The sequence below is a fragment of the Vigna umbellata genome, chromosome 4 (assembly GCF_029865625.1).
Source record: "Vigna umbellata cultivar VRB3 chromosome 4, Vumbellata_1.0, whole genome shotgun sequence".
In the NCBI taxonomy this organism is placed as follows: domain Eukaryota; kingdom Viridiplantae; phylum Streptophyta; class Magnoliopsida; order Fabales; family Fabaceae; genus Vigna; species Vigna umbellata.
In genome coordinates, this window is record NC_142168.1 from 13677828 (window position 1) to 13705822 (window position 27995).

The window sequence follows — 27995 nt, forward strand, 5'->3', positions numbered from 1 at the left end:
TACGCGCATCAGTTTTCTACCATGGTGGCTACTAAATGCTGTTCAAATTTTCTACTTTTGTTAAAATATTAGTATACTGTTATATATATTGGCTTACCAAGACCAATCCTACGCTTTTCCACAACTTCTTCAACCAGCATAGGACTAACTAAATAATTCACATGACTTATGGCAATAATTTAAGGTTTTGACCTTTCCAATTCTAAACCAGTTGCATGAGAATGGGTCATATCCCGAGTAGTTGTGGACCCTTTTGAAAAACGACCGGTTTCCAATAGAAATCATCAGACATTCTGGTATTTATGTTCCAGAAAGGAACCAGACAGGAACTACTCAAACATAGGTTAGGCCAATTCAAAACAAATAATGACTGTCAAACTCGTATTTATTATTCTGGGGACGATTTCATTTATATCTGACAACAAACATTATCTCACAGAATAAAGTCTCAACTCTGCAACTACAGTCGTTTGATCATAAAATCCTTCTTTCATTCCTCACCCCTTTTGCACACAAGCAAGGAATCACCAAATTCCATTCATAACATAACATGGGTCTGCTTGGAAAAAGCTTCACTTCCAAGATCAAAAGCATCACCACACTTGCTGTTTCTAGGATTGTTATCTTGAAGAATCAGCACAAAGCTCGAGCCTCTTATGCTCGCTCTGATGTTGCTCAGCTCTTAAACCTTGGTTACCATGACCCTGCTCTACTTCGTGTAAGTTATTGCTAATAATCACACACCTGAACTCATTGAATTCTCTATTGAGTTTTTGGTACTGTCCCTTTACTCTGTCTTCAAAATAGATTGATGAACACTAATTTTTATGTTTTAAATATATTGAAAAGAACTTTAATATACCAATATCAGGATACTTTTAATCAGCAGAGAATCTGAACTCTAAACTCTTCTCTTTCTCTCTCTTACACGTAAATATATTGAATTTATCTATTACTTGTTAACAGGTGGATCAATGGATAATAGAACAAAACATGTTGGAAGTGTTTTCTATGGTAGAAAACTATTGTAATTTCCTGAGAGAAAGAGCTGAAGCTCTTGAAACCAACAAGTAAGTTTTCTTCTCTCCTTGCTTCTATTGCTGTTGAATGAATCTTTGAAGAAACACCAAACTGAAGTGGTGATGGATTATTTAACGATGAATGCATTTCACTGTCTCAATTTGCTAATTTAGTATTTTTTGAACATGTGTAGGGAGTGCCCCGTTGATCTCATGGAAACAACATCTAGCCTTATCTTTGCATCCTCAAGGTATGGAGATTTTCCAGAGCTGCACAAGATAAGAGAGATTTTAACATCAAGGTTTGGGAAAGAGTTTGCAGACCATGCTGTTGAGTTGCACAAAAATAATAGAGTGAACTCTGAGGTGCTGATTAGTTATTGCAAGAGAACTCGTTTCAAGAGAATTTCCCATTATTCTGATAACTTTTGCTTGGTTTGTGTAGATGATACAAAAGCTTTCACCAAAACGCCTCACCATGGAAATCAAAATGAAAGCGCTGAAACAAATTGCTTCAGAAATTGGAGTTACTTTGCGTTTGGAGCAGAAGCCTGTATTGATCAATAAAGTAAGAGCACCTTGTCTCAAAATAACAGTATGCACTGAATTGTGATAGTTACACTGAAACGAATTCTGTTACACTATTTCAGGAAAAATTGAATGTTGAACGAGGACAAGATGAACGTGAAACCAGAAAAAATAGTGTTGATGATCATCACCATAAAGTTAATATCCAAAATAATCCAGAAAAAATAATTCAGCGTGAGCTTGTATCTGATAGGAATGAAGAAAGGAAGAGACACACTGATACAGCTGCTGCGGCAGCTGAAAAAGCCTTAGAATCAGAATCTTTTGGGATTGAAGTTAGTAAACAATCAAATCACGATATTGAACTAAAAGCATCGGAAAGGAGGGAAATTAAAACACTTGCATGGGAAGACTTTCATTTAAGTCTGAATCCAAGAGGTAATATGACAGCAATATCAAAGAATGCAGAGTTAATTTCCAAGGAACATGTGAAAGAAGCAAAAAGAGAGGATGACAATGATCACAACAGTAATTCTGATGCAGCTACAGAAAATGAACACTTCAAATTCAACGAAGAAAGAGTTCATGCTTCTTCCAACGCCATAAGACGGAATTCACAGAGGTCTCAATCTGATCCCACTCAACATCGTTTGGCAACAAGACATGTGATGGAAACTAGGGATCCAACACAAGTTCAAAAGCAGATACATACACATCATGAACATGTGGATTGGAAGATGATGTCAGTGAGGAGGAGTAGATGATCAAAAGGTGAATAACAAAAAGTATGGAGAATTGGAACATGTATTTTCTTCAAAAGTGTACAAAATGCAAAACCTCAATTATTTAGCACTTGAAATAAAATAAAAAGCCAATTTGTAAGGAAAGATGTATCAGAATATTTTTTTATCGGCAGAAAATATATAAAATGAAAAATACTTAGAGATGTTACAACCCTTTTACGTAAACAGCCGAAGTTAGGTTCGAAGCATAGAAAAACAAGTTAAAAGATATAAAATAAAAACTACAAAAAACTGTGTCAGGGAGAATCTTACTCTCATTATATCATTTTAACAAACCCCTACACAACTTAGTCAGAGCCTATTAGAACCTACACAACTCAAGATATGAACCAGGATGTGCAAGACTTTGTTGTCCATGTGTTCTGCTGTTTTTATTTCTAAATTCTGTAGAAAAATTAGATTCTATAGTGGTAGCTCCGTCTGGCCTGCAGCTTGTGCTTCTGCATTATGACCTCATAAAAATTTCTGAAGAATATCCATACCTTTCATCTAAGGTTTTGTTCCAGATTACGTAAAATCCAATTCAGATTCTAATGGCTGCATTTTGAAGACAATTCTTTTGACATGTGGTTTCGCTCTAATAAAATAACAGGGTAAAAATTTAGCCTGCTGAAGCCTGAAGCTTGTTCTCCTCATGAGTGTCAGATTAGCAGACCAGAAAGGCAACATTAAGAAGTTGCTGTGGGACAAAAGTAAAAATGTTCAAGGGAGCAAACCATTACTTGCATGTAAATTTTATTCTATTTCAATGATGGTGAAAATCAGGATAAGCATTGAGGTGAGATGATCACAAAGCTTAATCATGGTTGTTAGCATAAGGGATATTATAAACCAATGATCCTATTGATAATGATAACAGGGTTTGCTATAATATCTCAAATAAGGTAATTTAGGTATTAAGGGGCTTCTTTACTTCAGTACCTGACAGCATGTCAATAGGCTATATACAGCTCTAGATACAGTTCTAGAAAAAGATTCTAATATACTGAGGTACGAAGAAGAATTTGGATTAGTTAAATACATGACCACGGCCCACGAGTGGGAAGTTTTTGTAACAATATCTCATCTCATTATTCATGTTATTTAGAGTGAAGATGAATCAATGAACGACAAATCGAAGGAATCAAATTCCTGTTATTTTTCATCTGTCAAGTTACACTCTTAGTCTCTGTATAAGCAACAGAAATCTCTACAAATAGGTCCTGCATCTCATAAAAATATTCGAGATCAATACATCGATGGATGACCAAAGCTTTAATCAGGGTTAAGGGTGAAACATCCATCCTTGTCAAACACTAAGAATTGCAAAATAAGAACACAACATGTAATTTCCCTTCGAAACTAATCAGACAACAACTAAACTTCAAAACATACTCCTGACTCCCGAGTCTTTATTTTCTTCTGATAATTCGTGAACATGACTAGGTCCTCAGACAGATCCGAGTATCTAAGCTTATTTTTTAACCAAAATGTTTATGGTAAAATAAAGCAGTGACAGAGGCTTGCAATTAAAATTTACTCGTTGAAATCACATAAGTTAAACAATTCACTCAGTCCTTATTCAAGTTTTAATTTCTACACAAGAAAACAATAAACTTTAGACCTTTCAAAGCCTTTTCAGCAACATTGATTACTGCAAGAAAGCTTATTACAAACAGAATGGCTTCTCTTGAATTAGAGAGGGAAGAAAACCAAGGCGGACAACTTGTAAGGACTACAACTCACAATTTTATCAGACAAAATCTAAAACTCCATATAAGTACAAGGTTGGAGAGAACATTTTAACTAATCAAATGTGACAGACAGGAAACCAAAGGTCTGAGAACTTTGGGATAAGTTGATTAATAGTAATATTAATTAAGCTTATACAAAGCCAGATAAAGAACATACAACAGAAAAAACATGAGCATTAACCGGAGAAACATCTTATTATTACAAAACATCACCGATTACCCTAAACCAATAATACAGGAGCAAAGGATGTTTGAAATATGTTCGAAAAGAAGAATTGGGGTCAGGATAAGTTGCCACCACTCCTGCTGCCACAAATTGATGATATCAGTGGCTTGATTGAGTAGAATAATCATCTGCTTTTGGGAGATCCAAGGCTTGCTCTCAAGCAACTCCTTGAGCTCTTCCCAAGCATCTTTTCTGGGCCAAAAGTAATATGGGCTCAGGGGAATGGTGCCATGCCCCGGTATCGTCTGGTCAAGTGCAATTCCGATGTTCTTCTCCATCCAAATGAACTTCAACACAAGTCTCGGTTTCTCTGCTGCCTTCACAACCACTCCAAGCTTCTATTAATCACAAGAAGAAAAGAGATTTTTTTTTCTAATTCTAAAAGAGGTGGATAAATGCGAGAAATTGAAAGCATTATTTGAAGTTTGGGAGCGAAAAGTGAGAAAAGAACCTCGGATTGGGGAGTGGGAGGGGCTTCTTCTTGGGCAACGACGGTTTCCGCGGCATAAGCGACGAGGGTGATGCGTTTGGTGGTTGGAGGAGGGCGGTGGGAGCGTGAGATGGAGAAGGAGAGAGAGGGTTTGAATTTGATGGAGGTAAAGGTTAAAGCTTTGGAATTGAAGGTTGGAAGAAGATTTGGGTGAAGAAGTGCCATCGATAAGGTCTTAGTTTGCTGTTGCTACATTCACTCTCACACTCACATTTCAAAACTGGCAACCGCATATATTTTATATTTTATGATAAAATATATAAATTAAATTTCGTATATAAACATTTTCACCATCAATCTTCGTAATGATATTCATAGTACTTGAACAACTCTTGAACCAGTTCTATTACTTTAGTCATAAAAATATTTAAAATACAATTCAAAATATCTTACTAAAAACAATCATCTTTTAATAATACCTTTTAAATATTTTTTAAGTCCTAAAAGACAGAGCCAATGCAATAAAGAGTCAAGACCCATCTAAGAGGTAGGACAAAATCTTATGTACTTACAAAACCAAATTGTTAGAAATAATCTCATCACGAACAATCTTAACAACTAGCATAATATCACGTCCAAAAGACTTGATAATAGGAAAAGATGAAAGTTTTTCTTTTCTCCTTTTGAAGAATCGAAAACTAATAATGAGAAGATAAATAAATAGCTAATAAAAAATTCAATAAACATTCATTCAAAAATAAACTTCTTTCTTGAGTTGAAATTAGCTTATAATTTTAATTTATGAAAGAAACTTTTCTTATTTTCTGATTTAAGGCATCTGATTTTCATTTCAAGTTTGAAATGGAATTCGGTCCATAAGTCACAACACCAGTGTTTTTGTTCTTAAGTATTACTATGATCACAGATTTCTATTATCATCATGAAACAGTCAAAAAGGCCAAAACAATGTCTCAATTATAGTTTCCCTACCACACATTATTTGTACATAAAGATGGTTGAAATTATTAGCTCTAGATTAAATATAATTCTTCGTTTTAACTCTCAAGCTAAGCCAAACACTTGATTACATACCAAAAGTATTGTTTTGTTGTACAAGAACGAATGAGCTTTAGACCTTAGATGGAATGTTGGCTTCACCCTCCTTCTTGCTCTTGTCAGATTCAAACTTATCAATTGCCACCTGCAGTTCATCAGTGCCTCCAACAGCCCTCATGGTGTAGAAGTAGGCACCAAAGACAAAAGCTGTCAAACCCCCAGCAACTACCAAATTCTTTGCCTTGGGTGGAAGGCTCCTATATCCTAAAAGTCCAGCCATCTAGGTCAATGGAGAAAAAAAGGGTTAGCATAATTTCGCACAATATAATTACCTTTTGTTGATGCAAGTGGACAAAATACATAAGAACAATAAATAAATTAAAAGATTCTACATTGTGATGCTGAGGGGAATGCAAACAAACAAGAAGTAAACATTTCCACGTACAAATCGAGAAAGAAGCTGCTGCTGAACGGAGCATGCTAACGATACCAAAAACACAATAATCGAGAACGAGTTAAAGTGAGTATTTTCATTTTCACGGACAGACTACGGCAATGCAATCGAAATAGTTGTAGAAGAGAGTGTTTTACTTTGACATATTTATCTTGATTTTCAGATAGCTTTTGAAATGCCGTACAAGTAACCTGAAGACATGAAAATGTAAGAAATTTAACTGAAAAGCATGAAATGAATATTATTTTTTATCAAAGTTCAGCACAGATTCATAATAAAAAAGCAAAACAATAGAAATAGTTTCAATTGCATAACAGACTTGAATGACAGATTTGCAGCACAAACAAAAAATTAAATATTTCGTCAATTGACAAACAATTGACGTACAAAGAACAAAGTATTCAAAGAGAGAAATTAAGAGCACATATTGTAGTCAAGACTAAGCTTTTACCACTAAAATCAACCTCAAGTACAACAAGAATAGTTTTCTAAAGCCTAAATCTCCAGAAACGTATTGTAGAAAATAACAATGTATTAAGTAGGCGGAATGGAAACCCTAAAAAGAGATGAAAGTGCGGTGATGAGGCAAGAGAGAGGGGAGAGAACGAACCTGTGAGAGAGAGGATGAAAATGAATAAAGGGGGAAAAGTTGGAAAGATGAAGGCGTTGATATAGGAGAGTAGAGGTCCAATGATAATCTGACACGTGGTGGTTGGCGGAGATTCCGTGGGAAGTGGGACGCGTTGACCGGTGTTGCCGAATGTGAATTAGTAGAGTTGCAGTGGATGAGTAGGGTTGTCTTTGTGGTTTTCTGTACAATAACTTTATAATTATTTTTTTCTAAACAAAATTAAAATTCTTAATAGTAAATAAGTGAATAATGGTATATTTTGAATTTTTGTAATTTAATCATATAGTTTTTACTGATATTTTAATACCAAATTATTAGGTTTAATTAAAATTCCTGAACATGTATATTCTTAGTTGGATTGAAGTGGGCCCATTCCGCCTCGCAATTCACGGTAACATACATGGTGCTTTTGGTTTTTTTGTTTTTTATGCCAACTTTTCTTCTGTCTTGCGTGAGTTTTCACTGGACCCAACAAACCACGAGTTACCAGTCATAAAACCGATGCATGTTTCCACAATGTTGCCAGATCTTGTTATTATTAGACTTAATAATAATAATTAATTGAATATTTCTAGTTTAGATTTTCATTCAATTAGGTGATAATGGTTTCTCATTTTATCTCACCATCTTGATCATTTTATTTTCAGGTATTTTTTTCCACACTCACTCTGTATTTCTATAAAAAAAAGAAAGTGGTCGGGTTAGGAGAAATGGAGACGTTTAATTAAAGAAAAGTAAAAAAGGTATAATAATGTGATGATGTGACCATACATCCTAAAAAAGTTGTCTAAGAAGTTGTAAAGGAGCGTAGAATTGCGGGTGGTCAAAGAAGAGGTAGAACTTTATTAAAATATCGTCAATTTGTTCTAAGATTATTTATGGCTTTTCATAAATACAGGGAAATGCTTTCCGGTTATTTTAGTTTCTACTATCTTAAATGTCGAATTGTCATGCTATTAACGGAGTGGTCGAGCCTAAGGCTCCATAGATTTACTTTTGATAGGAGATATAGATGAAGCTGACTGGTGAAGAGATGGAAGTAAAAGTACTTTAAAAACACTACTTTAAAATACGTGTGCATAGTATATTTATACTTGTAGGACTTAGGTGCGGTGGGGGTTAGTTAAAGTGAAGTCATTTGTATATTTGTCAACGGTAAATCCTCTCTACAACTTAAATTCGCTTCATTGCTAAATATTTTAAAGCCTCTAGCATAACTAGACGTAAATTCTTGGGCTTTAGGCATAAAGAAATAGCGTTTCACCTCAGAAGTTCATTCGGCCTTAATCACACTTACGTATTAAGAGATGATAAACGGATACCAGTAATTTTATATCTTTTATATTCATAACTATACAATTTTTTATAACTTTTATATTTTAATATAATTTCTTCTATACATTTTTATGATTAAAATATTTTTAGAATATTTGTTATAAATATTTATAGATATCCACGTATATCCGTGTATATTAAAAAAATGAGTACTCGAATAACGAATATTTACACGAATATAGAAATGGTTACAGAGTAAATATTCATCGAGCGGAAAGAGTACTGATTTATCTTTCCCTTTGACATTTTCTTATTGCTTTAGGGCTACTGTTCCACAGAGTAAAATGAAGGAATCCTACTTTATCAATTAGTGACTATAATGTTCAACAACAGAGTGAATCTATAGGTACAAAGGAACTATCAACACTTTCAGTAACCTAAAAACCAAATCTAGTGGCACTTGGTTATGAATGAGGGCGATGTTGGGCCTAAAATCCGGAAAAAAAAGGAAGTTACACACAGCAGCGTATTCTATTCTGTTATAATACATAGAGGAGCCACACACAGACAATGGAAGAAGCTAGTTATGATTTAGACAAAGTGGAGTGAGGAGAGGGGGAGATCAATCTGGTTAGTTTTTGGTTGTAGGTTGGGAAAAGATGATTTTCCAAGTTCGTGGGTAGAGAGGTTACCTGTTTCTCAGTCTAATTCTTCCACTGTTTCTGCACTTTTTCTCATCAGTAATACTAACATTTTTGTTTGGTCTATCATCCTTAAAACTATTGAACACAACACAAAACTAAATATTTTAAACAATAACAAATTAAATTTGAAGATAAACAAAACTAGCATCGGTTCAGTTTATTAAAAGAATCCCATAACAGTGGTGGATTTTCCTCTCAGTATAGCTGTGAAACAGGTTTCAGAACATTGTTCATAAACAAATAGATAAAGAAAACAATAGAAAGAGTAAAATTATAAAGAAGGAATTGAATAAAGAGCTTGTGGGAATTAAAACTCACACGTCAATGTGGAACTCAAATTAACCGTTGAACTTTGTCGGCGCAATAACTCTTTCTTCTCGTCTTTCTTCTCCTCATGCATTTTGACTTTAATCCTCCAGTTTTCAAGTTTCTCAGTTCTTTCTTTTAACTGGTTCACAAAAATAAGATATCAATCAGGAAGATAACAATAAACTAAATTAAGACGGCACCTCACCGTGTGTTTGGTTTCTCTTATTTTAAAGAAACAACCGCTCATATTTAGCAGACTTTTGGAAAGCTTTTGAAATGGCCCAAGAGTAAGCCAAAGACATGAATGTAAGAAATTTACCTGAAAAGCATGAAATGAACATTGCAATATTTTTTTTATCAAAGTTCAGCACAGATTCATAATAAAAAAGCAAAACAATAGAAATAGTTTCAATTGCATAACAGACTTGAATGACAGATTTGCAGCACAAACAAAAAATTAAATATTTCGTCAATTGACAAACAATTGCAGTACAAAGAACAAAGTATCCAAAGAGAGAAATTTAGAGCACATATTGTAGCCAAGACTAAGCTTTTACCACTAAAATCAACCTCAATTACAGCAAGAATAGTTTTCTAAAGCCTAAATCTCCAGAAACCTATTGTAGATTTATGCTTGTTTTCACAGAGTAGAAAATAACAACGTATTAAGCAGAACAGGATGCTAACAAAACATAACACATCACACATGAAGAGTGAACTTTAGAGTTCAATATTAAATTAAAATCCAGAAATTGAGCCTTAAACATTCAAATTGAAATATGAACAAAACAATATTGACATGCCGGTAAATCCAGGTTCATTTTAAGCATACTTATGGGTCTTTTCAGCAATCAAAATTGAAGTATCACCTCAGTAACCTATGCTGATATTTAATGCGAACATATACCTTGCACATTGGCAAAAACAAATTGTACCAATAATGAATGGCATATAAGTTTTGTCCAAACAACGATTGGATTGGAGGAACATACCAACATTTGTCGAAACTGTTGTCGTTCGATATCGCGTTCTTGGGCTCCGAGCTGAGCGGCTTGAGCCTTGAGCTTCTTGCGCTCTTCATTGGCAATTCTGAGGGCTTCCCTGCGAGCCTCGTCCTTGCGCTCCTTCTCAATCTTCATCGCTTCCATCTCTCTTATGTACTCCTTTCGAACTTCCTTCACTTGCTTCGCGTAGTCCCTTCTCAGCATCGCCAGCTTCGTCAGAGCCTATTAGAACCTACACAACTCAAGATATGAACCAGGATGTGCAAGACTTTGTTGTCCATGTGTTCTGCTGGTTTTATTTCTAAATTCTGTAGAAAAATTAGATTCTATAGTGGTAGCTCCATCTGGCCTGCAGCTTGTACTTCTGCATTATGACCTCATAAAAATTTCTGAAGAATATCCATACCTTTCATCTAAGGTTTTGTTCCAGATTACGTAAAATCCAATTCAGATTCTAATGGCTGCATTTTGAAGACAATTCTTTTGACATGTGGTTTCGCTCTAATAAAATAACAGGGTAAAAATTTAGCCTGCTGAAGCCTGAAGCTTGTTCTCCTCATGAGTGTCAGATTAGCTGACCAGAAAGGCAACATTAAGAAGTTGCTGTGGGACAAAAGTAAAAATGTTCAAGGGAGCAAACCATTACTTGCATGTAAATTTTATTCTATTTCAATGATGGTGAAAATCAGGATATGCATTGAGGTGAGATGATCACAAAGCTTAATCATGGTTGTTAGCTTAAGGGATATTATAAACCAATGATCCTATTGATAATGATAACAGGGTTTGCTATAATATCTCAAATAAGGTAATTTAGGTATTAAGGGGCTTCTTTACTTCAGTACCTGACAGCATGTCAATAGGCTATATACAGCTCTAGATACAGTTCTAGAAAAAGATTCTACTATACTGAGGTACGAAGAAGAATTTGGATTAGTTAAATACATGACCACGGCCCACGAGTGGGAAGTTTTTGTAACAATATCTCATCTCATTATTCATGTTATTTAGAGTGAAGATGAATCAATGAACGACAAATCGAAACAATCAAATTCCTGTTATTTTTCATCTGTCAAGTTACATTCTTAGTCTCTGTATAAGCAACAGAAATCTCTACAAATAGGTCCTGCATCTCATAAAAATATTCGAGATCAATACATCGATGGATGACCAAAGCTTTAATCAGGGTTAAGGGTGAAACATCCATCCTTGTCAAACACTAAGAAGTGCAAAATAAGAACACAACATGTAATTTCCCTTCGAAACTAATCAGACAACAACTAAACTTCAAAACATACTCCTGACTCCCGAGTCTTTATTTTCTTCTGATAATTCGTGAACATGACTAGGTCCTCAGACAGATCCGAGCATCTAAGCTTATTTTTTAACCAAAATGTTTATGGTAAAATAAAGCAGTGACAGAGGCTTGCAATTAAAATTTACTCGTTGAAATCACATAAGTTAAACAATTCACTCAGTCCTTATTCAAGTTTTAATTTCTACACAAGAAAACAATAAACTTTAGACCTTTCAAAGCCTTTTCAGCAACATTGATTACTGCAAGAAAGCTTATTACAAACAGAATGGCTTCTCTTGAATTAGAGAGGGAACAAAACCAAGGCGGACAACTTGTAAGGACTACAACTCACAATTTTATCAGACAAAATCTAAAACTCCAAATAAGTACAATTTAAAATGTGACAGACAGGAAACCAAAGGTCTGAGAACTTTGGGATAAGTTGATTAATAGTAATATTAATTAAGCTTATACAAAGCCAGATAAAGAACATACGACAGAAAAAACATGAGCATTAACCGGAGAAACATCTTATTATTACAAAACATCACCGATTACCCTAAACCAATAATACAGGAGCAAAAAATGTTTGAAATATGTTCGAAAAGCAGAATTGGGGTCAGGATAAGTTGCCACCACTCTGCTGCCACAAATTGATGATATCAGTGGCTTGATTGAGTAGAATAATCATCTGCTTTTGGGAGATCCAAGGCTTGCTCTCAAGCAACTCCTTGAGCTCTTCCCAAGCATCTTTTCTGGGCCAAAAGTAATATGGGCTCAGGGGAATGGTGCCATGCCCCGGTATCGTCTGGTCAAGTGCAATTCCGATGTTCTTCTCCATCCAAATGAACTTCAACACAAGTCTCGGCTTCTCTGCTGCCTTCACAACCACTCCAAGCTTCTATTAATCACAAGAAAAAAAGAGATTTTTTTTTCTAATTCTAAAAGAGGTGGATAAATGCGAGAAATTGAAAGCATTATTTGATGTTTGGGAGCGAAAAGTGAGAAGAGAACCTCGGATTGGGGAGTGGGAGGGGCTTCTTCTTGGGCAACGACGGTTTCCGCGGCGGAAGCGGCAAGGGTGAAGCGCGTGGTGGTTGGAGGAGGGCGGTGGGAGCGTGAGATGGAGAAGGAGAGAGAGGGTTTGAATTTGATGGAGGGAAAGGTTAAAGCTTTGGAATTGAAGGTTGGAAGAAGATTTGGGTGAAGAAGTGCCATCGATAAGGTCTTAGTTTGCTGTTGCTGTTGCTACATTCACTCTCACACTCACATTTCAAAACAGGCAACAAGATAACACCAGACCCGTTTTCTGCCCCGTTCTTCCTCGGGTCACCCCAAAATTCTATACGGATTTTCATTTTAATATAAACCTTTTTCTTTTTATTTGCGAATTTTCACTTTTTCATTTTTAATATATGTAAATAGTTTTATCATCAAAATTGAATTATGGACTATTTTCAATACATTGGTAAAGTATTAATTAAGATAAAAATATATATAATTAATATTAATCCTAAGAAATATTTTTGCCTTCTTTGGAATATATAATGGTTCCCTCATATATTTTATATTTTATGATAAAATATAAATTAAATTACATATATAAACATTTTCTATTAATTACAGATTATGAAAGATTAGAAATGGAATGCTAGGTATGCTTTTAAGTGCTAAATTACTAGGATCTGAATTCCCCGTAGTTGAATTGTAATACATATGAAAATAAATGAATAAAAGGTGAATCTCAATTTTTAACTTTGGGTCCCAAATGCAAGTGAACTAATTTCACCATCAATCTTCGTAATGATATTCATAGTACTTGAACAACTCTTGAACCAGTTCTATTACTTTAGTCATAAAAATATTTAAAATACTATACAAAATATCTTACTAAAAACAATCATCTTTTATTAATACCTTTTAAATATTTTTTAAGTCCTAAAAGACAGAGCCAATGCAATAAAGAGTCAAGACCCATCTAAGAGGTAGGACAAAATCTTATGTACTTACAAAACCAAATTGTTAGAAATAATCTCATCACGAACAACCTTAACAACTAGCATAATATCACGTCCAAAAGACTTGATAATAGGAAAAGATGAAAGTTTTTCTTTTCTCCTTTTGAAGAATCGAAAATTAATAATGCGAAGATAAATAAATAGTTAATAAAATTCTCTTTGTTAAAAATTTCAATAAACATTCATACAAAAATAAACTTCTTTCTTAAGTTGAAATTAACTTATAATTTTAATTTATGAAAGAAAATTTTCTTGTTTTCTGATTTAAGACATCTGATTTTCATTTCAAGTTTGAAATGGAATTCGGGCGATAAGTCACAGCACCAGTGTTCTTTGTTCTTAAGTATTACTATGATCACAGATTTCTATTATCATCATGAAACAGTAAAAAAAGGCAAAAACAGGGTCTCAATTATAGTTTCCCTACCACACATTATTTGTACATGAAGCTGGTTGAAATTATTAGCTCTAGATTAACTATCATTCTTCGTTTTAACTCTCAAGCTAAGTAAAACGCTTGATTACAGACCAAAAGTATTGTTTTGTTGTACAAGAACGAATGAGCTTTAGACCTTAGATGGAATATTGGTTTCACCATTCTTCTTGCTCTTGTCAGATTCAAACTTATCAATTGCTACCTGCAGTTCATCGGTGCCACCAACAGCCCTCATGGTGTAGAAGTAGGCACCAAAGACAAAAGCTGTCAAACCCCCGGCAACTACCAAATTCTTTGCCTTGGGTGGAAGGCTCCTATATCCTAAAAGTCCAGCCATCTAGGTCAATGGAGAAAAAAAGGGTTAGCATAATTTCGCACAATATAATTACCTTTTGTTGATGCAAGTGGACAAAATACATAAGAACAATAAATAAATTAAAAGATTCTACATTGTGATGCTGAGGGGAATGCAAACAAACAAGAAGTAAACATTTCCACAAACAAATCGAGAAAGAAGCTGCTGCTGAATGGAGCATGCTAACGATACCAAAAACACAATGATCGAGAACGAGTTAAAGTGAGTATTTCCAGACAGACTACGGCAATGCAACTGAAATAGTTGTAGAAGAGAGTGTTTTGCTTTGACATATTTATCTGATTTTCAGAAAGCTTTTGAAATGCCCTAAAAGTAACCTGAATACATGAATGTAAGAAATTTAACTGAAAAACATGAAACGAACATTGCACGATTTTTTAATTCTTTTATTATTAATATTTAACACAAAAATAGTAGAAACAGTTTCAATTGCATAATAGATTTGAATGATATATTTGCAACACAAACAAAAAGTTTAAATATTTCATCAATTGACAAAACAATTGCAGTAAAAGAACAAAGTATTTCGCCTTCGCTTGCTTCGGGTCCCGCGGCGCCTTCCAGCTTCCGAGGAAGGAGTTTGGAGGACGTCGAGAACGAGCGGAGCGATGAACGGAGCATGCAAATCACGCCGAAAATACAACCATCGAGAACGATTTTAAGTGAGTATTTTCACAAACATGATGAGGGCAACGCGATTGAAAGATTTGTAAAACGGATTGTTTTGTTTTGCTATTAAATTTGCATTATATGATATGATATGCATTAGTAATTGAGAAATCAAGCGAAGAAATCAAAGAGAGAGATTGTGAATTACCTTACTCAACGCAACACAATACCTCAAATACGAACACCACAATTACCCATTCAAGAGAATCTTTCAATTTCAATTATATGATATGAATCATTAACAATATCAAAATTTGCAGAAAGGATGAAGCCAAAGAAAGAGGAGGAGAAAACGAAATCGCATTACCTTACGGAACAAAAGAAGATCCTCCAATTCACTTCACTTCTTTGGATACTCTTCCTTTTGTGAAGATGAAAAAGAGCGCTGAACACACCTTCGTCAAAGTATCTAACTATATAAAGCCAATCTAAAATATATTTTTAATCTTTAAGAATCAATATAAAGTTTTCACAAAATAAAAATCTAATGAGTTGCAATTTTCAAAGAGAAAAAGATTTACAACAACAATAATAATATTCAACAATTGTTTTCTCACTTTATTTATAACAATTGCATACAAGTTTTGTTATATTATTATTTAACTATTTTATTATGTTATTAAAAAGTCAAACTTTTAAACAATAATACACAGTTAATCAGATTGATTTTTTTCTTCTAATTATTAATTAAATAAAATTATATTTAATCCCCCCAAGAAATGAAAACAAGCACGAAAATTTAACGAAGTTAAGAAAACTATGCAGCAACATTGTATAGTTATTGATCATTTAGAGTGTTTTTTTTATCGTAAAATATTAGAAGTAACATGCATCTGGATTCAAATTCCAGTTTAGTTTAATTTGAGCTATTGAATATCGAATCAAATGAAATTAATACAGTTCAATTTTAGTTATATTTTTATGCAGTGACATAATTAAGAAAGTTCTAACTGAAAATAGTTAATATAAATTATTAATTCACACTAATCCTTAAATAATTAATACAAATTACATAAAAATAATATATACGAAATTGAATTAAAAAGTTAAATTTTTAAAAAAACTTTTCTTTTTTATTTTCTCTTCAACAAAATAATAGATCTTTATCTGTGTTTCACTACTCGGTTCTCTTATTTAAAGATGTCATAGCGACGGTTTAGCAATTAAGTTGCATCATCCATACATTATCTTTTATATAATAATACTTTTTATATTTATTTATATTCATGAAATCCTTAATTATATTTCATTTTTTTCAGCTTCTCTTTCTACTCGGAATTAAGCTCGTTGCTTTTATAATAAGGGAAAAAATAAAAGTAATAATTGTCATCGTTATAAGAATTAAATATACATTAGGCTTTTTCTTTAAACTGCAGTAGATGAAGAACCTGCTATATATAAAATAGCAACGATATGAAATTTTTATCCTGTAAAAGTTTAATAGAATATTTAGTCTTTTAGTCTTTTAATACAATTTTGATTTAACATTCATATATATCATCTAACCAGTAGACTAGACTTGCTTAATTTTGAAAAAATAGAAGATTAAATGTACTATTAAATTTTTATAGAGATCAAAGTTGCAAATGCATGAAACAGATACAAAAAATAATGTATTTAAGTCTCAACTATACTTTCTTAATACTTTTAATGAAAACCAATTGTCAAGGGAAAACCAAAGCCTAGGTACAATCTCAACCTCACCATGGCAAATCAATAAATATCAAATAAGTGAAGGTTTTGAACCAGTGCATACGGTTTTCATTTAAAGTTTGTAATAGCATTCTGGCATATACCATGATCACCAAATTTGTGTTATCAACAACAAATCACCTCAATAAGGCCAAACCAGGATCTCAATTATAGTTTCCCTACCATACTAAGTCGTTGTACATGAAGCCAGTTGACAATTATTAGCCACTAGAATAGATTCAATATCATTGCATTTTAATATTGTAATGCTGAGTAAAACACTTTATCCCAAAACCAAACACTGAATATCCCCAAAATATCATTGGGTAAAAACTAGAATGTAATTCTATAAATGCAAGAAATATCTTAATGAGGGTGCTTCATAGGACTAAATTCTACTAACAAGATATCACAGACCTCAAAACAATTGTGGAGCTCCAATAGATTCCAAAACTTTTTTCTCAAGTTTCTCTTCATCAATCCACGTTGAACTTTGTCGGCGCAATAACTCTTTCTTCTCGCCTTTCTTCTCCTCATGCATTTTCACTTTCATCCTCCAGTTTTCAAGTTTCTCAGCTCTTTCTTTTAACTGGTTCAATGGAAGATAACAATAAACTAAATTAAGACGGCCCCTGACCGTGTTTGGTTTCTCTTATTTTAAAGAAACAACCGCTCATATTTAGCAGACTTTTGGAAAGCTTTTGAAATGGCCCAAGAGTATGCTAAAGACATGAATGTAAGAAATTTAACTGAAAAGCATGAAATGAACATTGCAATATTTTTTTTTATCAAAGTTCAGCACAGATTCATAATAAAAAAGCAAAACAATAGAAATAGTTTCAATTGCATAACAGACTTGAATGACAGATTTGCAGCACAAACAAAAAAATTAAATATTTCGTCAATTGACAAACAATTGCAGTACAAAGAACAAAGTATCCAAAGAGAGAAATTAAGAACACATATTGTAGTCAAGACTAAGCTCTTTACCACTAAAATCAACCTCAAGTACAGCAAGAATAGTTTTCTAAAGCCTAAATCTCCAGAAACCTATTGTAGATTTATACTTGTTTTCACAGAGTAGAAAATAACAATGTATTAAGCAGAACAGGATGCTAACAAAACATAACACATCACACATGAAGAGTGAACTTTAGAGTTCAATATGAAATTAAAATCCAGAAATTGAGCCTTAAACATTCAAATTGAAATATGAACAAAACAAATTGACATGCCGGTAAATCCAGGTTCATTTTAACTTTTCAGCAAGCATACTTATGGGTCTTTTTAGCGTTGTACTATAATCAAAATTGAAGTATCACCTCAGTAACCTATGCTGATATTTAATGCGAACATATACCATGCACATTGGCAAAAACAAATTGTACCAATAATGAATTGCATATAAGTTTTGTCCAAACAACAATTGGATTGGACGAACATACCAACATTTGTCGAAACTGTTGTCGTTCGATATCGCGTTCTTGGGCTCTGAGCTGAGCTGCCTGAGCCTTGAGCTTCTTGCGCTCTTCATTGGCAATTCTGAGGGCTTCCCTGCGAGCCTCGTCCTTGCGCTCCTTCTCGATCTTCATCGCTTCCATCTCTCTTATGTACTCCTTTCGAACCTCCTTCACTTGCTTCGCGTAGTCCCTTCTCAGCATCGCCAGCTTCGCCTCCGCTTCCTTCGGGTCCCGCGGCGCCTCCCAGCTTCCCAGGAAGGAGTTCGGAGGGAGAAACTTGTGGTTCTCCAGCTGCTGTGACGCCCTCGCCGACGTCGAAAACGAGCGGAGCGATGAACGGAGCATGCTAATCATGCCGAAAACACAACCATAAAGAACGAGTTTAATGGAGCAATTTCACAAACAGGATGAGGGCAACGCGATTGAACCAGTTGTAAAACAGATTGTTTTGTTTTGCTATTTAATTTGTATTATATGATATGATATGTATTAGTAATTGAGAAATCAAGCGAAGAAATCAAAGAGGGAGAGACTGTGAATTACCTTACTCAAAATAGGGTTACAAAATACCTCAAACACAAACACCCTCTTTCTCTTCCTCTTCCTTATAAAAATGTTGCCTTTACACAACACTTATTTACCCCGTCGTGTGGATTTTGGTAATGAAGTACATATTATAACATTTTGAAGAGGATACATGTAATCCCTATAAATATGGTGTTACATTAAGATATACATCTCACTTCAAAAATTTTGGAAACTTCCGGAAAATGTTAGGAACCATATTAAAAATAGTTTGACTTATATTTGTACATTACAAGTCTGAACCTTAAAAAATAGTTTGACTTATATTTATAAATTATAATTATGTCAAAAGTATGTAAAGTAAATTGGTTATCAGAGTTCACGTCTAAAGCCAAGAAAGTTATCACCAAAATTTGTTGGTCCTTCCGAAATCTTTATACTAATTGAGTTAGTTGCTTATCAATTAACAATGCTCCCAAATTTGTAAAAATTTGCATTCAGTTTTTCATGTATCTGACAATGTATATTTCAGACCCTTCTCATGGGATTAAAATCAATTATATCCAAATTCAAGAAAATCTAACGTACGATGCAAGTTCGGTGACCCTCGAATAAAACAACTACGTTGAAAAACTAACGTTTGGTTAAAGTTATCTGAAGCTGGATGTATTAACAAGATAAATTGAAGAAAAAAAATCCTCACCTTTAATTATACATTTCCACAAACAGAGCTAGAACGGAGTGAAGAAACGAAAGAGAGCAAATGTGATTTACCTTACTCAACACAGCACAATACAACTAATCCAATCCTCCAATTTACTTCAATTATTTCTTTTATTTGACTTGCAAGTTAGAAAAGAAGAGTCTATCTTGCGTTTCTTTTGTTTAAAAAAGAGTCTATTTTTCTTTCAGGAGCGGAATAATTCTGAAAGATTTCTTTGGAGTAATTTTAAAAATGTTACTATTATCAAGATAGTTACAAATTAGAGTATATAAATGGCAAAACATTCTTAAAAATTAAATGCCATATATTCATATACTTCTCATATGACCAAAGAATAAAGATAGAATGAAAAAAACCAGTAATAGAATGAGGGTAAGGTAGCTAAAGTTGGCTATGATTGCACTATCAAAAATCTAAGTATAAGGAATTCATGACTTGTTCTAAGACCATGCCTCAATATGATATTTACCACATCTTTCTAATGCTCTAAGCCACCTAACTGCATCTTCTCTTGAAACTCCATTTTCTTTAGATATAATTTCCTCAAAAGCTGATGTTACATCTGCAGGCATCTTAGTTGAAGAACCTGCTATATAAACAGCAGCTCCCTCAGCTAATAGGTTCCAGATCCTTTGGCTGTGCTCCCTCATCTTATGCTGAACATAAACCTTCTGGGGCTGGTCCCTTGAGAAAGCAACATAGAAACCTCCACCCTTTGCTTCTGAAAGCACCCCTTTGTTCTGTGAATGACTCAACCAAAAGTCACGGTACAGAAAGTCACCCTCTTCATTCCAGCAACCAAAGAAAAACATAATTGGAGCAGTTGCAGTAGTTCTACTTTGCACTGCTCTTTCCTCTACAAATCCACGAAAAGGCGCACATCCTGTTCCGGGTCCAACAAGTATGAGGGGAAGTGATGGTGATGGTGCAGGAAGCAAACCTTTATGGAACCAGGCTGGAAAAAGGATACCTGCTTGAAAGAGGAAAAGAGTACATCATGTAGAGGTAATACTGATGGTTACTACTAAAATGCAATAAGTGGCTTGTTTTGCTTCATACCATCGCAAGGATCTAACGCAGCTAGCCATGAGGAGCACAGTCCTTTCTTTTTCCTCTTGTAAGGTGTTGTCCATGACACCACATTCACAGTCAAGTGTACTTGATTGGGATGAGCTGATTGAGAAGAAGATATGGAGAATGCTCTTGGTTTCAGAGGAGGAACCAATTGGACTAACCACTCAAATGGCATTTTTACAGAAGAAAAATCCTCTAACACCTTTTTGACCACCAAACATGGAGAACAGACATATGCATAAGTTTGAAATGAAGAAGACAAAAAACAAAAACAGAGAGAATCAAGGAATATCTAAATAATTGTTAAATGGTAGATAAATTATAAAACCATCAGTTCAGCGTGGAGGCTATGATATCCTCTTGGATTATCATTCCCTTCCGATGAAATTTCTTTTGTTTTCCAAGAAAGAAAACATATCATGATCGAGTGAAATAAAATCCCAGAACTGCTACAAATTTTGGTATCTACTTCTGCATTCCTAGCCTAAGTAATGAAGCCCCTCGGTTATTTTACTTAATTTTCTGTCCTTCACAACAATGGCGCCAAAACAATATTACCAAAATAATATGTCCAGCCTACAGTACTCACATATGCACCCAAAATACCAATACCTTTTTAAAGAAAACAGATAAAAACATTTCCAAGGCTAAAACATAAAATAGGTAATTCATCATACATTACATCAACATCGTCCCAATTCAACTTTAGCACATTCATGACAATGAAAAATGAGTCATATCATTGATAGTGAATAAAATGAAACGCTATTAATTTAATTTGAAAAGGCAAATGACCTTCAAAATAGAACCAGAATTTTGGAACTGGAACTGAAGCTGTAATCTAATAATTTCTCTTACATAAGGTTTTAAACTTTATTAAAAATATCTGTCTGATATCACTAATCTTGGTAGCCAATATTTATATGCTCCCATTATGTATGTACACATATGCATCGTACTGAATATAAGCTTAAGAACCACCAAATCTTATCAATTATTGTTTCATTAATTCTTTTACATTCATGGACCAGTTTTAGACACAACCCTTTAACCATTTCCCGCTTTCTTAGAAGCTGCTTAACACAAGGGAGAATTCAGTGTGTAAAAATGACAATAAAGTGACAAAACAAAATCATACATGACATATAATTCATTGACCTTACCTCAAGAACAGTTCTCCTTTCTTTCTGGTTATATTGGTAAAGGTCGTCTCTTCCTTCAGGTGAAGCAAAATATTTAAGTCTTTCCCTCTCATGTTCTGCTGTTGCAAAAAAACTCATAACCTGGAGCATAACAGTAATACTAGGTTAGCTTTTAATGCAAGAAGTTATAACCTAATAAGATGTGAAGAAACTCAAATATCCAAGCTGATGTGCGTTTATTATCATGCTTCTTTCCTGTATGTAAATACTTAAAGAAATCATCATATCTCATAACAAACTTATAAGATACACATCACACATAACATCTTTGAACAAAAAATTAAACATTTCCTGCCCAGGTATAAAAAGAATGAATCTTGTTTTATAGAATGTGGCATAATAGGTTTTACATAAATTAAAACTAACATACATAAAAAAGTAAGAGAACACAGGATTGCTGCATTTGATTTCAGTTTCTATCTTAGATTGGCAGAGGTTATTTCTCACCACAGCCAAGATGTGTGCTATTAGTTCTACTTGGTGAATGCTATATTATAAAGAGGCTTGCATTTGATATAGGGTTTGACCTGCCATGTGACTTGATCTAAAGGTCGACAGTCTGAGCTAACTAGGATTTTTAGTGGATATTTGTGTACGAAAGCCAAGCCAATACATATACTGAAAAATCAACATTCCTCGGTCATTGTGAGTTTCTGTTTGATTACAGAAAGCAACTAATTCTAGCAATTTATTAACTCATTACGCATCTAATCTATGGTTAAGAACTTTAAAAAGAAAAGAAAAAGAACATAATGTAAATGACAAAGCAAAACATTGAATTTAATTCTGTATCTTTTAAAAATGGCATAAAAAATGTTCAGTCAAAACTTAATTCATCTCACCTCAAAGAAGTAACGCCGTGGAGAAGCTGAAGCTACATCCATTGAAAATTCCACAAAAGTTCTTAATTTTACAGGGATTCTAGAATCATGGGCGTTGTGATCATCCATTTCTCTTGGTCTAACCTGAAATTTTGCAGATATCTTTAGCAGTAAAATGTACATACACATATTGAAGAAAAATAAGTTTAATAACAAAAAATACCAATCAGGTACAAGTCATGCATGCAAATGAAGTACAAGCAAAAACAGGCAACTATATTGTTCTACTATTCCTAGATAGAAAAATTTTCAGCGAGAACATGGCTTCGGCGATCCTGGAAGCACAAAGTAATCTCAGAAAAAACCACAAGGCTTGCTTCTTTTATTTCTATATGACGTTCACAAGAGGTCATTTCGCTGATTAAATGTATAAACAGTGTTTGAATGTTACATTTATGTCTAGACACGATGCAGGATAAAGTGAAATGTGGTGACTGAGGAAGTTAGGAGAACCACATTAATATTAACTAATACTGAATTACTTACAGTTATGAATGAATCAGGATCCAAATTACAACGTTTAATGAAAGCATCAACTGCAGCGGAATCTTGACCAGGTAGAATTTCAAGGACATCACCAATCTCATATTGAAGAGCCTGAGGAAACCATAACGCATTTCGTAATTCAAATCAGGTGGGTGAATAATTTTGTAGCAAGGAATTTCACTATACGAAATAAAAATAAGATATGAAGCATTGTAATTAGTTCTTAATGTGTTTCAACACTAAGAAGTTTATACATCTATCCACCACAAGGTTAAAAAACAAAGATAAAGGGTAGCTTACATGTGAAACAAATTCAAATTCAAAATGACGAACATCTTTTCCACAGTTTGATCTGGTCAAAGGAAGGTTATTTACCTGCATGATCAGAACAAAATAAAGTGAGGTATGATACATAAACAGATGACTAGATGATAGATAAGTTTTAGAAAAGTTTGTTCATGAAAAATATAAGCTTAGAAAACACATTGAGAAAATCAACTCTACAATATTCCACGTGTTCTAAGGACCAATTAACACTTCATCAATCAACATCAATGTTAACAGATTAGATGCCATACTTCGTAAAATACAAGGAAATGTTAACTATAAAAATGACATACAAACATTCGATTTATCTAAAATTCTGTATGTATGAGCATCAAGAAGTCAATATAATATCATACAATTCTATTTTGAAATTAGATTTGTTAAATTCATATTTTCAATGAAAAAAAGTTAACAAGTGCACAAGTCCTAATCCTAGAGTCAGTGGGTCCTTTCTCGCACACATGCTGATAAAATAGTTTTCACACAAAAACATTTCATTTGTAACTTGTAATAGATGTAAACCAGTAAAATACTAAATATCAAACGTATTATTTTATACTACAGAAGAGATGGTGCATTGATCTATGTACTATAAATTGTTTATCAGAGGACCATAACACCCCAATTATTGAAAACTGATACCGGACACTAATGATCAGTAGAATGCACATATTCTAAATATTATTTATAACTACTAATGATACAGTGTCTTATCCTATACCATCTTAAGAAAGCAGCCAGGTGTACTTCTGTCAGACAATGCTTTTCCAGGGAGCACTGATCGAGCACTTCCAATTTGAATACTAAGAAATGTTAAATCTGAAAGAGACACATGTTATTCTAGTCAAATGTAACAATAAAAAAAGCCTTATCAACAATGAGGGTAAAAATGTGTAACTCCACCAAACCATTACAGCTAAAGCTCAATCAAATGCAGCATAAACAAATTTGAGAACACCAAAGCAAAATTTCTACACCTTTGGGTGTATTATATAAGTGAGTGTACTGCTTTTGCCCAAACGTGACAAAAAATCAAAATGCCCTTGCATGTTTAAGCACCAACAACTTTCAAGGCTTAAACTAAGCAATTAAAACACAGAACTCATATCCCACATCCAATAACATGTCAATAATTCCATAAAATGACTATGTAATGAAGTAATTAAAGTTAAAGTAAGCACTTTTACAAATTTGAGACTAGTTCATTACTTGATATGAAAAGTCTAAATACCTAAGCATAGAAGTGCGCTACCCAATTGAATTATTCAAAGAGATGGTGAATCATAAACAACAAAAGCAACATACATGCAAAGACTTTTGGAGGTAAAAATATGGAAAGATTTCAAGTCAACCAAGAACTTAACCAGTTTGGAATACCTGAAGTACTAGAAAAACTTGACTCAAGATTTTCAGAGTTGTGATATGTGATCTGGACTTTGGGTTGATCAATCAAAACTGCATCTTGAATCACAACATCAGGACCATTTGGTAAGAATTGTGGTTTAATCATATTTAACATTCTCCACAGAGAAGACATCCAAGGATCCAGAGAAGCTTCATAGCTACAATAATTATACCATCTTTAGTCGTCACTTGAAACATAGTTTTTATTACAACATACAATGAAGAAGAAAACATTGATTTTTTATTAAAAATATAATAATTTTAATTAAAAAAAAGAATTACAAAACATGAGGTATTCAGTATAACAAAGTTCTCAATAGCAGGTAGTAGGAAGCTCTAATAGAAAAATATTAAAGGTAGATTCATATCTTCCATAGAGCATAACTCAAAGTACCCACGTTTTTGCCACTGTGACCTTTTAAATTAAAGAGTATAGGAAAATAGTAGTAGTCACTACTCAATTTTAGAAACAATTGTCACTTAATCATGACATAGTGTCGTGCAAGTGGCTACTTTCTGATGAAACAAGTTAGTTGAGGTCTAAGTGAGGCTTGAGGGCGTCCTTCCACTATAGAACAACTTATGACAGTAAGGTTTGAAGGATTTGTGAAAAGGATGCAAAACATTTCTGGCAACATGTTGCATTTAAAATTTGGTTCATTTGTTGAAGCAGAATGCACACAACTGTATCAGCTAGTAAGGTTAACATTATTTAGAGAAATAAGGAAAGAACTTGGTGTCAAATGACAATGTTATGTTTACTTAAATTTAGTACATTTTTGGTGGAGCTTAAAGCTCAATTCTTTTAATTAGGTTCTCAATCTGATATGGGATAGAGTAGTGTTCATAACCACTTTATGGCTGTATAAAGGAAGGCACCATTCAGTCATATACAGAGATCAGCATCTTGGCTTCCTTTTTCATTTTATATTTACCAGATGCATCTTGTTCCTTCTTTATGGATGATTTATTATTGTTCTCTCGGCTGTAAATTCCCTCTGTTTCCTCTGTCGTTTGGATGCACATGTGTAAAGATGTACTGTTGCTTACAGAAGCATTTGAAAAATTAAAATAATCCTTTGAATTTTATCAAAATCTATAACAGTGGTGCTTCATTGGCCTTATATTTGTTTTTAGATAAAGCTATGTCCTTCATCTCTCTAGACTTGAGTGTTCATACGAAGGTCTTTCTAAAGCAGCAGACGAATCTGGTAAGCAAAGGGATGGCGTTCTTGCTTCAGTCCTCGTTTCCCATGTTAAGTTAATGCCCTCTTTGTTTTTGAGCTCTAGAGGATACTTTCCCTTTGCCCAGATAAACTTACTCTTCTCTTTGAATGTTTCTATATCTAGTTCAGATGTTTAAAGTAGGGCAGTATATTTAAATACCTTATTGTTGGCCACATAAACTTAATATCTCTTTGAGTATTTCTTCATCTAGTTCAGAAATTCAAAGTAGTGTAATAATTATTTGAATGTTATTTTACATTGTTTTGCTTTACTGACGTTAGTGGGAGACGTTGGAGACCAAAACTCAAAGGTCTTGGCATTATAAATTAAAATAGATGTTTCAGATTCCATTTTATTGTACGGACCATACCTTGTAGATATTAGAATTTTACTCGTGTTTAGATAATATGTTTTCAACTAAAGGAAGAAGGATTAATCATAAATTAGAAGAGAAGTAATCTTGGGTTTGAATGAAAATCAATTATAAATAAAAAATAATTGAACACTCAATTAGTACATTCTAGATAGATGAATCAGTAATCTAACAAAATCAATGTTTCATACTTTACAAGCATAGATGTGTATGTTTTAACTATGCCAAGTAAAATTATCCAATTGCAACATAACATGCAACCATACCCTGAAGGGTGTTGATCATCTCCCAAGCCTCTTTCTACAATAGCTGTTCCTCCAAGGTCCATTAATCTTTTATCTAGCTTCTTCGCAACAAACTGTAACAGTTCACAAGCAAGGTTTAAAGCATCAAACTAAAGAAAATAAATATATCTGGTAAGACAATAAAAAACGCTTTGATCAAAATTGTAGTGTAACTAAGTCATTTTCATTATTGTCCAGTGCCTACTATGCCCACATTCTCACAATGTTTCAGCATCAAGAGGTAAATAGTCAATAATCAATGCAGCACTTTTGAGTGTTACACTTCATTCAACAAATAAAACACCACCAATGTGCAAGAATTAATACTTTACATTGTACTTCTGATAACCAGAATCTCCCAAGCCGAAAACCGCATAAGAAACCCCTTTAAGCCAATGCCGGCCTAGGTTTCTCTGAAGAAGATATCTCCAAAACACCTGCAAAGGAAAAAGAATAATAAAATAAAACAAGCTAAAATAAGAGTTTAATTTCCATGCACTGAAGTGTATTGATTTTCACAGTCAACTAATAGGAAGCCAACTTAGATAAAATGTCAACAATATATCTAACGTACACAACACTCTGATTGAATGATTATTTAAAAAACCTCGGCACATTTAAATTGAATTATGGAAACAATTTCAAATCACATCACGAAAAGTTTTGAAAAAACAGAAAGAAAACAGTAAATCAAGACCCTTTTAAGTTAGTCACCTTCATAGAATCAGGTGTATCCCCCTGGCCTGTAGTGGAAACAACAAAAATGACGGCCTGCTCCTGCGGTAACAAACTCTGTACAAACCCAACAACATTGAACAAAAAACTTAAACTTTGATTTCAAACTAACATTTTTGGCACACCCAACAGAAGATGCTTCATTTAATTTCAACACATACAGGGTCATATTGATCAAGGGAGAGAAGGCCGACGGGACAAGCTCTGCGTTCAGCTTCGCGAGAAAGACGTTCGGCTACGTCCAATGCATTGCCGGTCTGAGTGGCATACAATATGAGGAGTTTATGCATCACTTTCACCTTCAATAAATTCAAAGCTAAGAGCTTTTCAGTGAATCGGAAAAAGGGGTTTTGGTAGGGTATTGCTGCGTCCCGGCTACTAGCTCCCGGAGCAGGTAGCCGAGCAATGGGAGAAAGAGGAAGCAAGACGAATAGAGAAAAGGAAGAAAGGTGATGATTTGTCTCTTAAATTATTTGGAAACACAGTTTCAATTAGAAAAATTAAGTAATCTTTATAATCTCAATAAAAAATATTTTTTTTTTCTAAGAGACCAAAATCGAATTATTATTTTTTAAAATAACGAAAACAGAGGGGAAATAAAAAATTAAGAAGCCATAAATAAAAATATACACT

General features: G+C 33.7%; 7 protein-coding genes and 1 pseudogene across 15 annotated transcripts; 1 reads left to right on the forward strand and 7 right to left on the reverse strand.

The window, feature by feature from the left end:
- Window positions 1-352: 352 nt before the first annotated feature.
- LOC148199295 (uncharacterized) lies at window positions 353-2843 on the forward strand. The gene is made up of 5 exons (XM_088113726.1): window positions 353-718; window positions 967-1070; window positions 1214-1385; window positions 1465-1587; window positions 1670-2843. Exons 1-5 carry the CDS (start codon window positions 551-553, stop codon window positions 2309-2311), a joined length of 1209 nt encoding a protein of 402 aa, XP_087969852.1. The 5' UTR covers window positions 353-550; the 3' UTR covers window positions 2312-2843.
- Window positions 2844-4151: 1308 nt separating this feature from the next.
- Window positions 4152-5538, reverse strand: LOC148199296 (small ribosomal subunit protein cS23-like; annotated as a pseudogene). The gene is made up of 2 exons (XR_015786110.1): window positions 4761-5538; window positions 4152-4647 (listed from the first exon to the last, which is right to left on the reverse strand). The product of XR_015786110.1 is annotated as a small ribosomal subunit protein cS23-like (transcript).
- A 153-nt stretch (window positions 5539-5691) lies between these two features.
- Window positions 5692-15342, reverse strand: LOC124830107 (uncharacterized). 5 transcript variants are annotated; one of them, XM_088113732.1, is made up of 3 exons: window positions 6387-6420; window positions 6241-6275; window positions 5692-6075 (listed from the first exon to the last, which is right to left on the reverse strand). In XM_088113732.1, the coding sequence occupies exon 3, from the start codon at window positions 6073-6075 to the stop codon at window positions 5869-5871; it is 207 nt and encodes a 68-aa protein (XP_087969858.1). In that variant the 5' UTR covers window positions 6241-6275; window positions 6387-6420; the 3' UTR covers window positions 5692-5868. The 5 variants fall into 5 exon arrangements, with proteins under 5 accessions (XP_087969858.1, XP_087969861.1, XP_087969860.1 ...); XM_088113735.1 differs by lacking the exons at window positions 6241-6275; window positions 6387-6420 and adding an exon at window positions 15276-15342; XM_088113734.1 differs by lacking the exons at window positions 6241-6275; window positions 6387-6420 and adding an exon at window positions 6860-6999.
- Window positions 8621-11723, reverse strand: LOC148199297 (uncharacterized). Its single transcript, XM_088113728.1, has 2 exons — window positions 10161-11723; window positions 8621-9307 (listed from the first exon to the last, which is right to left on the reverse strand). Exons 1-2 carry the CDS (start codon window positions 10374-10376, stop codon window positions 9167-9169), a joined length of 357 nt encoding a protein of 118 aa, XP_087969854.1. The 5' UTR covers window positions 10377-11723; the 3' UTR covers window positions 8621-9166.
- Window positions 11876-12756, reverse strand: LOC148199298 (small ribosomal subunit protein cS23-like). Its single transcript, XM_088113727.1, has 2 exons — window positions 12484-12756; window positions 11876-12370 (listed from the first exon to the last, which is right to left on the reverse strand). Exons 1-2 carry the CDS (start codon window positions 12685-12687, stop codon window positions 12089-12091), a joined length of 486 nt encoding a protein of 161 aa, XP_087969853.1. The 5' UTR covers window positions 12688-12756; the 3' UTR covers window positions 11876-12088.
- Window positions 13877-17245, reverse strand: LOC148199299 (uncharacterized). Of its 3 annotated transcripts, none has more exons than XM_088113731.1 (2): window positions 17078-17245; window positions 13877-14260 (listed from the first exon to the last, which is right to left on the reverse strand). In XM_088113731.1, the coding sequence occupies exons 1-2, from the start codon at window positions 17195-17197 to the stop codon at window positions 14054-14056; spliced, it is 327 nt and encodes a 108-aa protein (XP_087969857.1). In that variant the 5' UTR covers window positions 17198-17245; the 3' UTR covers window positions 13877-14053. The 3 variants fall into 3 exon arrangements, with proteins under 3 accessions (XP_087969857.1, XP_087969855.1, XP_087969856.1); XM_088113729.1 differs by lacking the exon at window positions 17078-17245 and adding an exon at window positions 15276-15417; XM_088113730.1 differs by lacking the exon at window positions 17078-17245 and adding an exon at window positions 15117-15238.
- A 758-nt stretch (window positions 17246-18003) lies between these two features.
- Window positions 18004-18875, reverse strand: LOC124840024 (uncharacterized). Its single transcript, XM_047316000.2, has 2 exons — window positions 18664-18875; window positions 18004-18466 (listed from the first exon to the last, which is right to left on the reverse strand). The coding sequence occupies exon 2, from the start codon at window positions 18463-18465 to the stop codon at window positions 18004-18006; it is 462 nt and encodes a 153-aa protein (XP_047171956.2). The 5' UTR covers window position 18466; window positions 18664-18875.
- Window positions 18876-19638: 763 nt separating this feature from the next.
- Window positions 19639-27834, reverse strand: LOC124840021 (Flavodoxin family protein). 2 transcript variants are annotated; one of them, XM_047315997.2, is made up of 12 exons: window positions 27524-27834; window positions 27342-27419; window positions 26960-27064; window positions 26610-26701; window positions 24717-24901; window positions 24061-24158; window positions 23313-23387; window positions 23013-23123; window positions 22488-22610; window positions 21607-21726; window positions 20429-20645; window positions 19639-20339 (listed from the first exon to the last, which is right to left on the reverse strand). In XM_047315997.2, the coding sequence occupies exons 1-12, from the start codon at window positions 27650-27652 to the stop codon at window positions 19810-19812; spliced, it is 1863 nt and encodes a 620-aa protein (XP_047171953.1). In that variant the 5' UTR covers window positions 27653-27834; the 3' UTR covers window positions 19639-19809. The 2 variants fall into 2 exon arrangements, with proteins under 2 accessions (XP_047171953.1, XP_087970537.1); XM_088114411.1 differs by lacking the exons at window positions 27342-27419; window positions 27524-27834 and having other exon boundaries at window positions 26955-27053.
- Window positions 27835-27995: the final 161 nt, after the last annotated feature.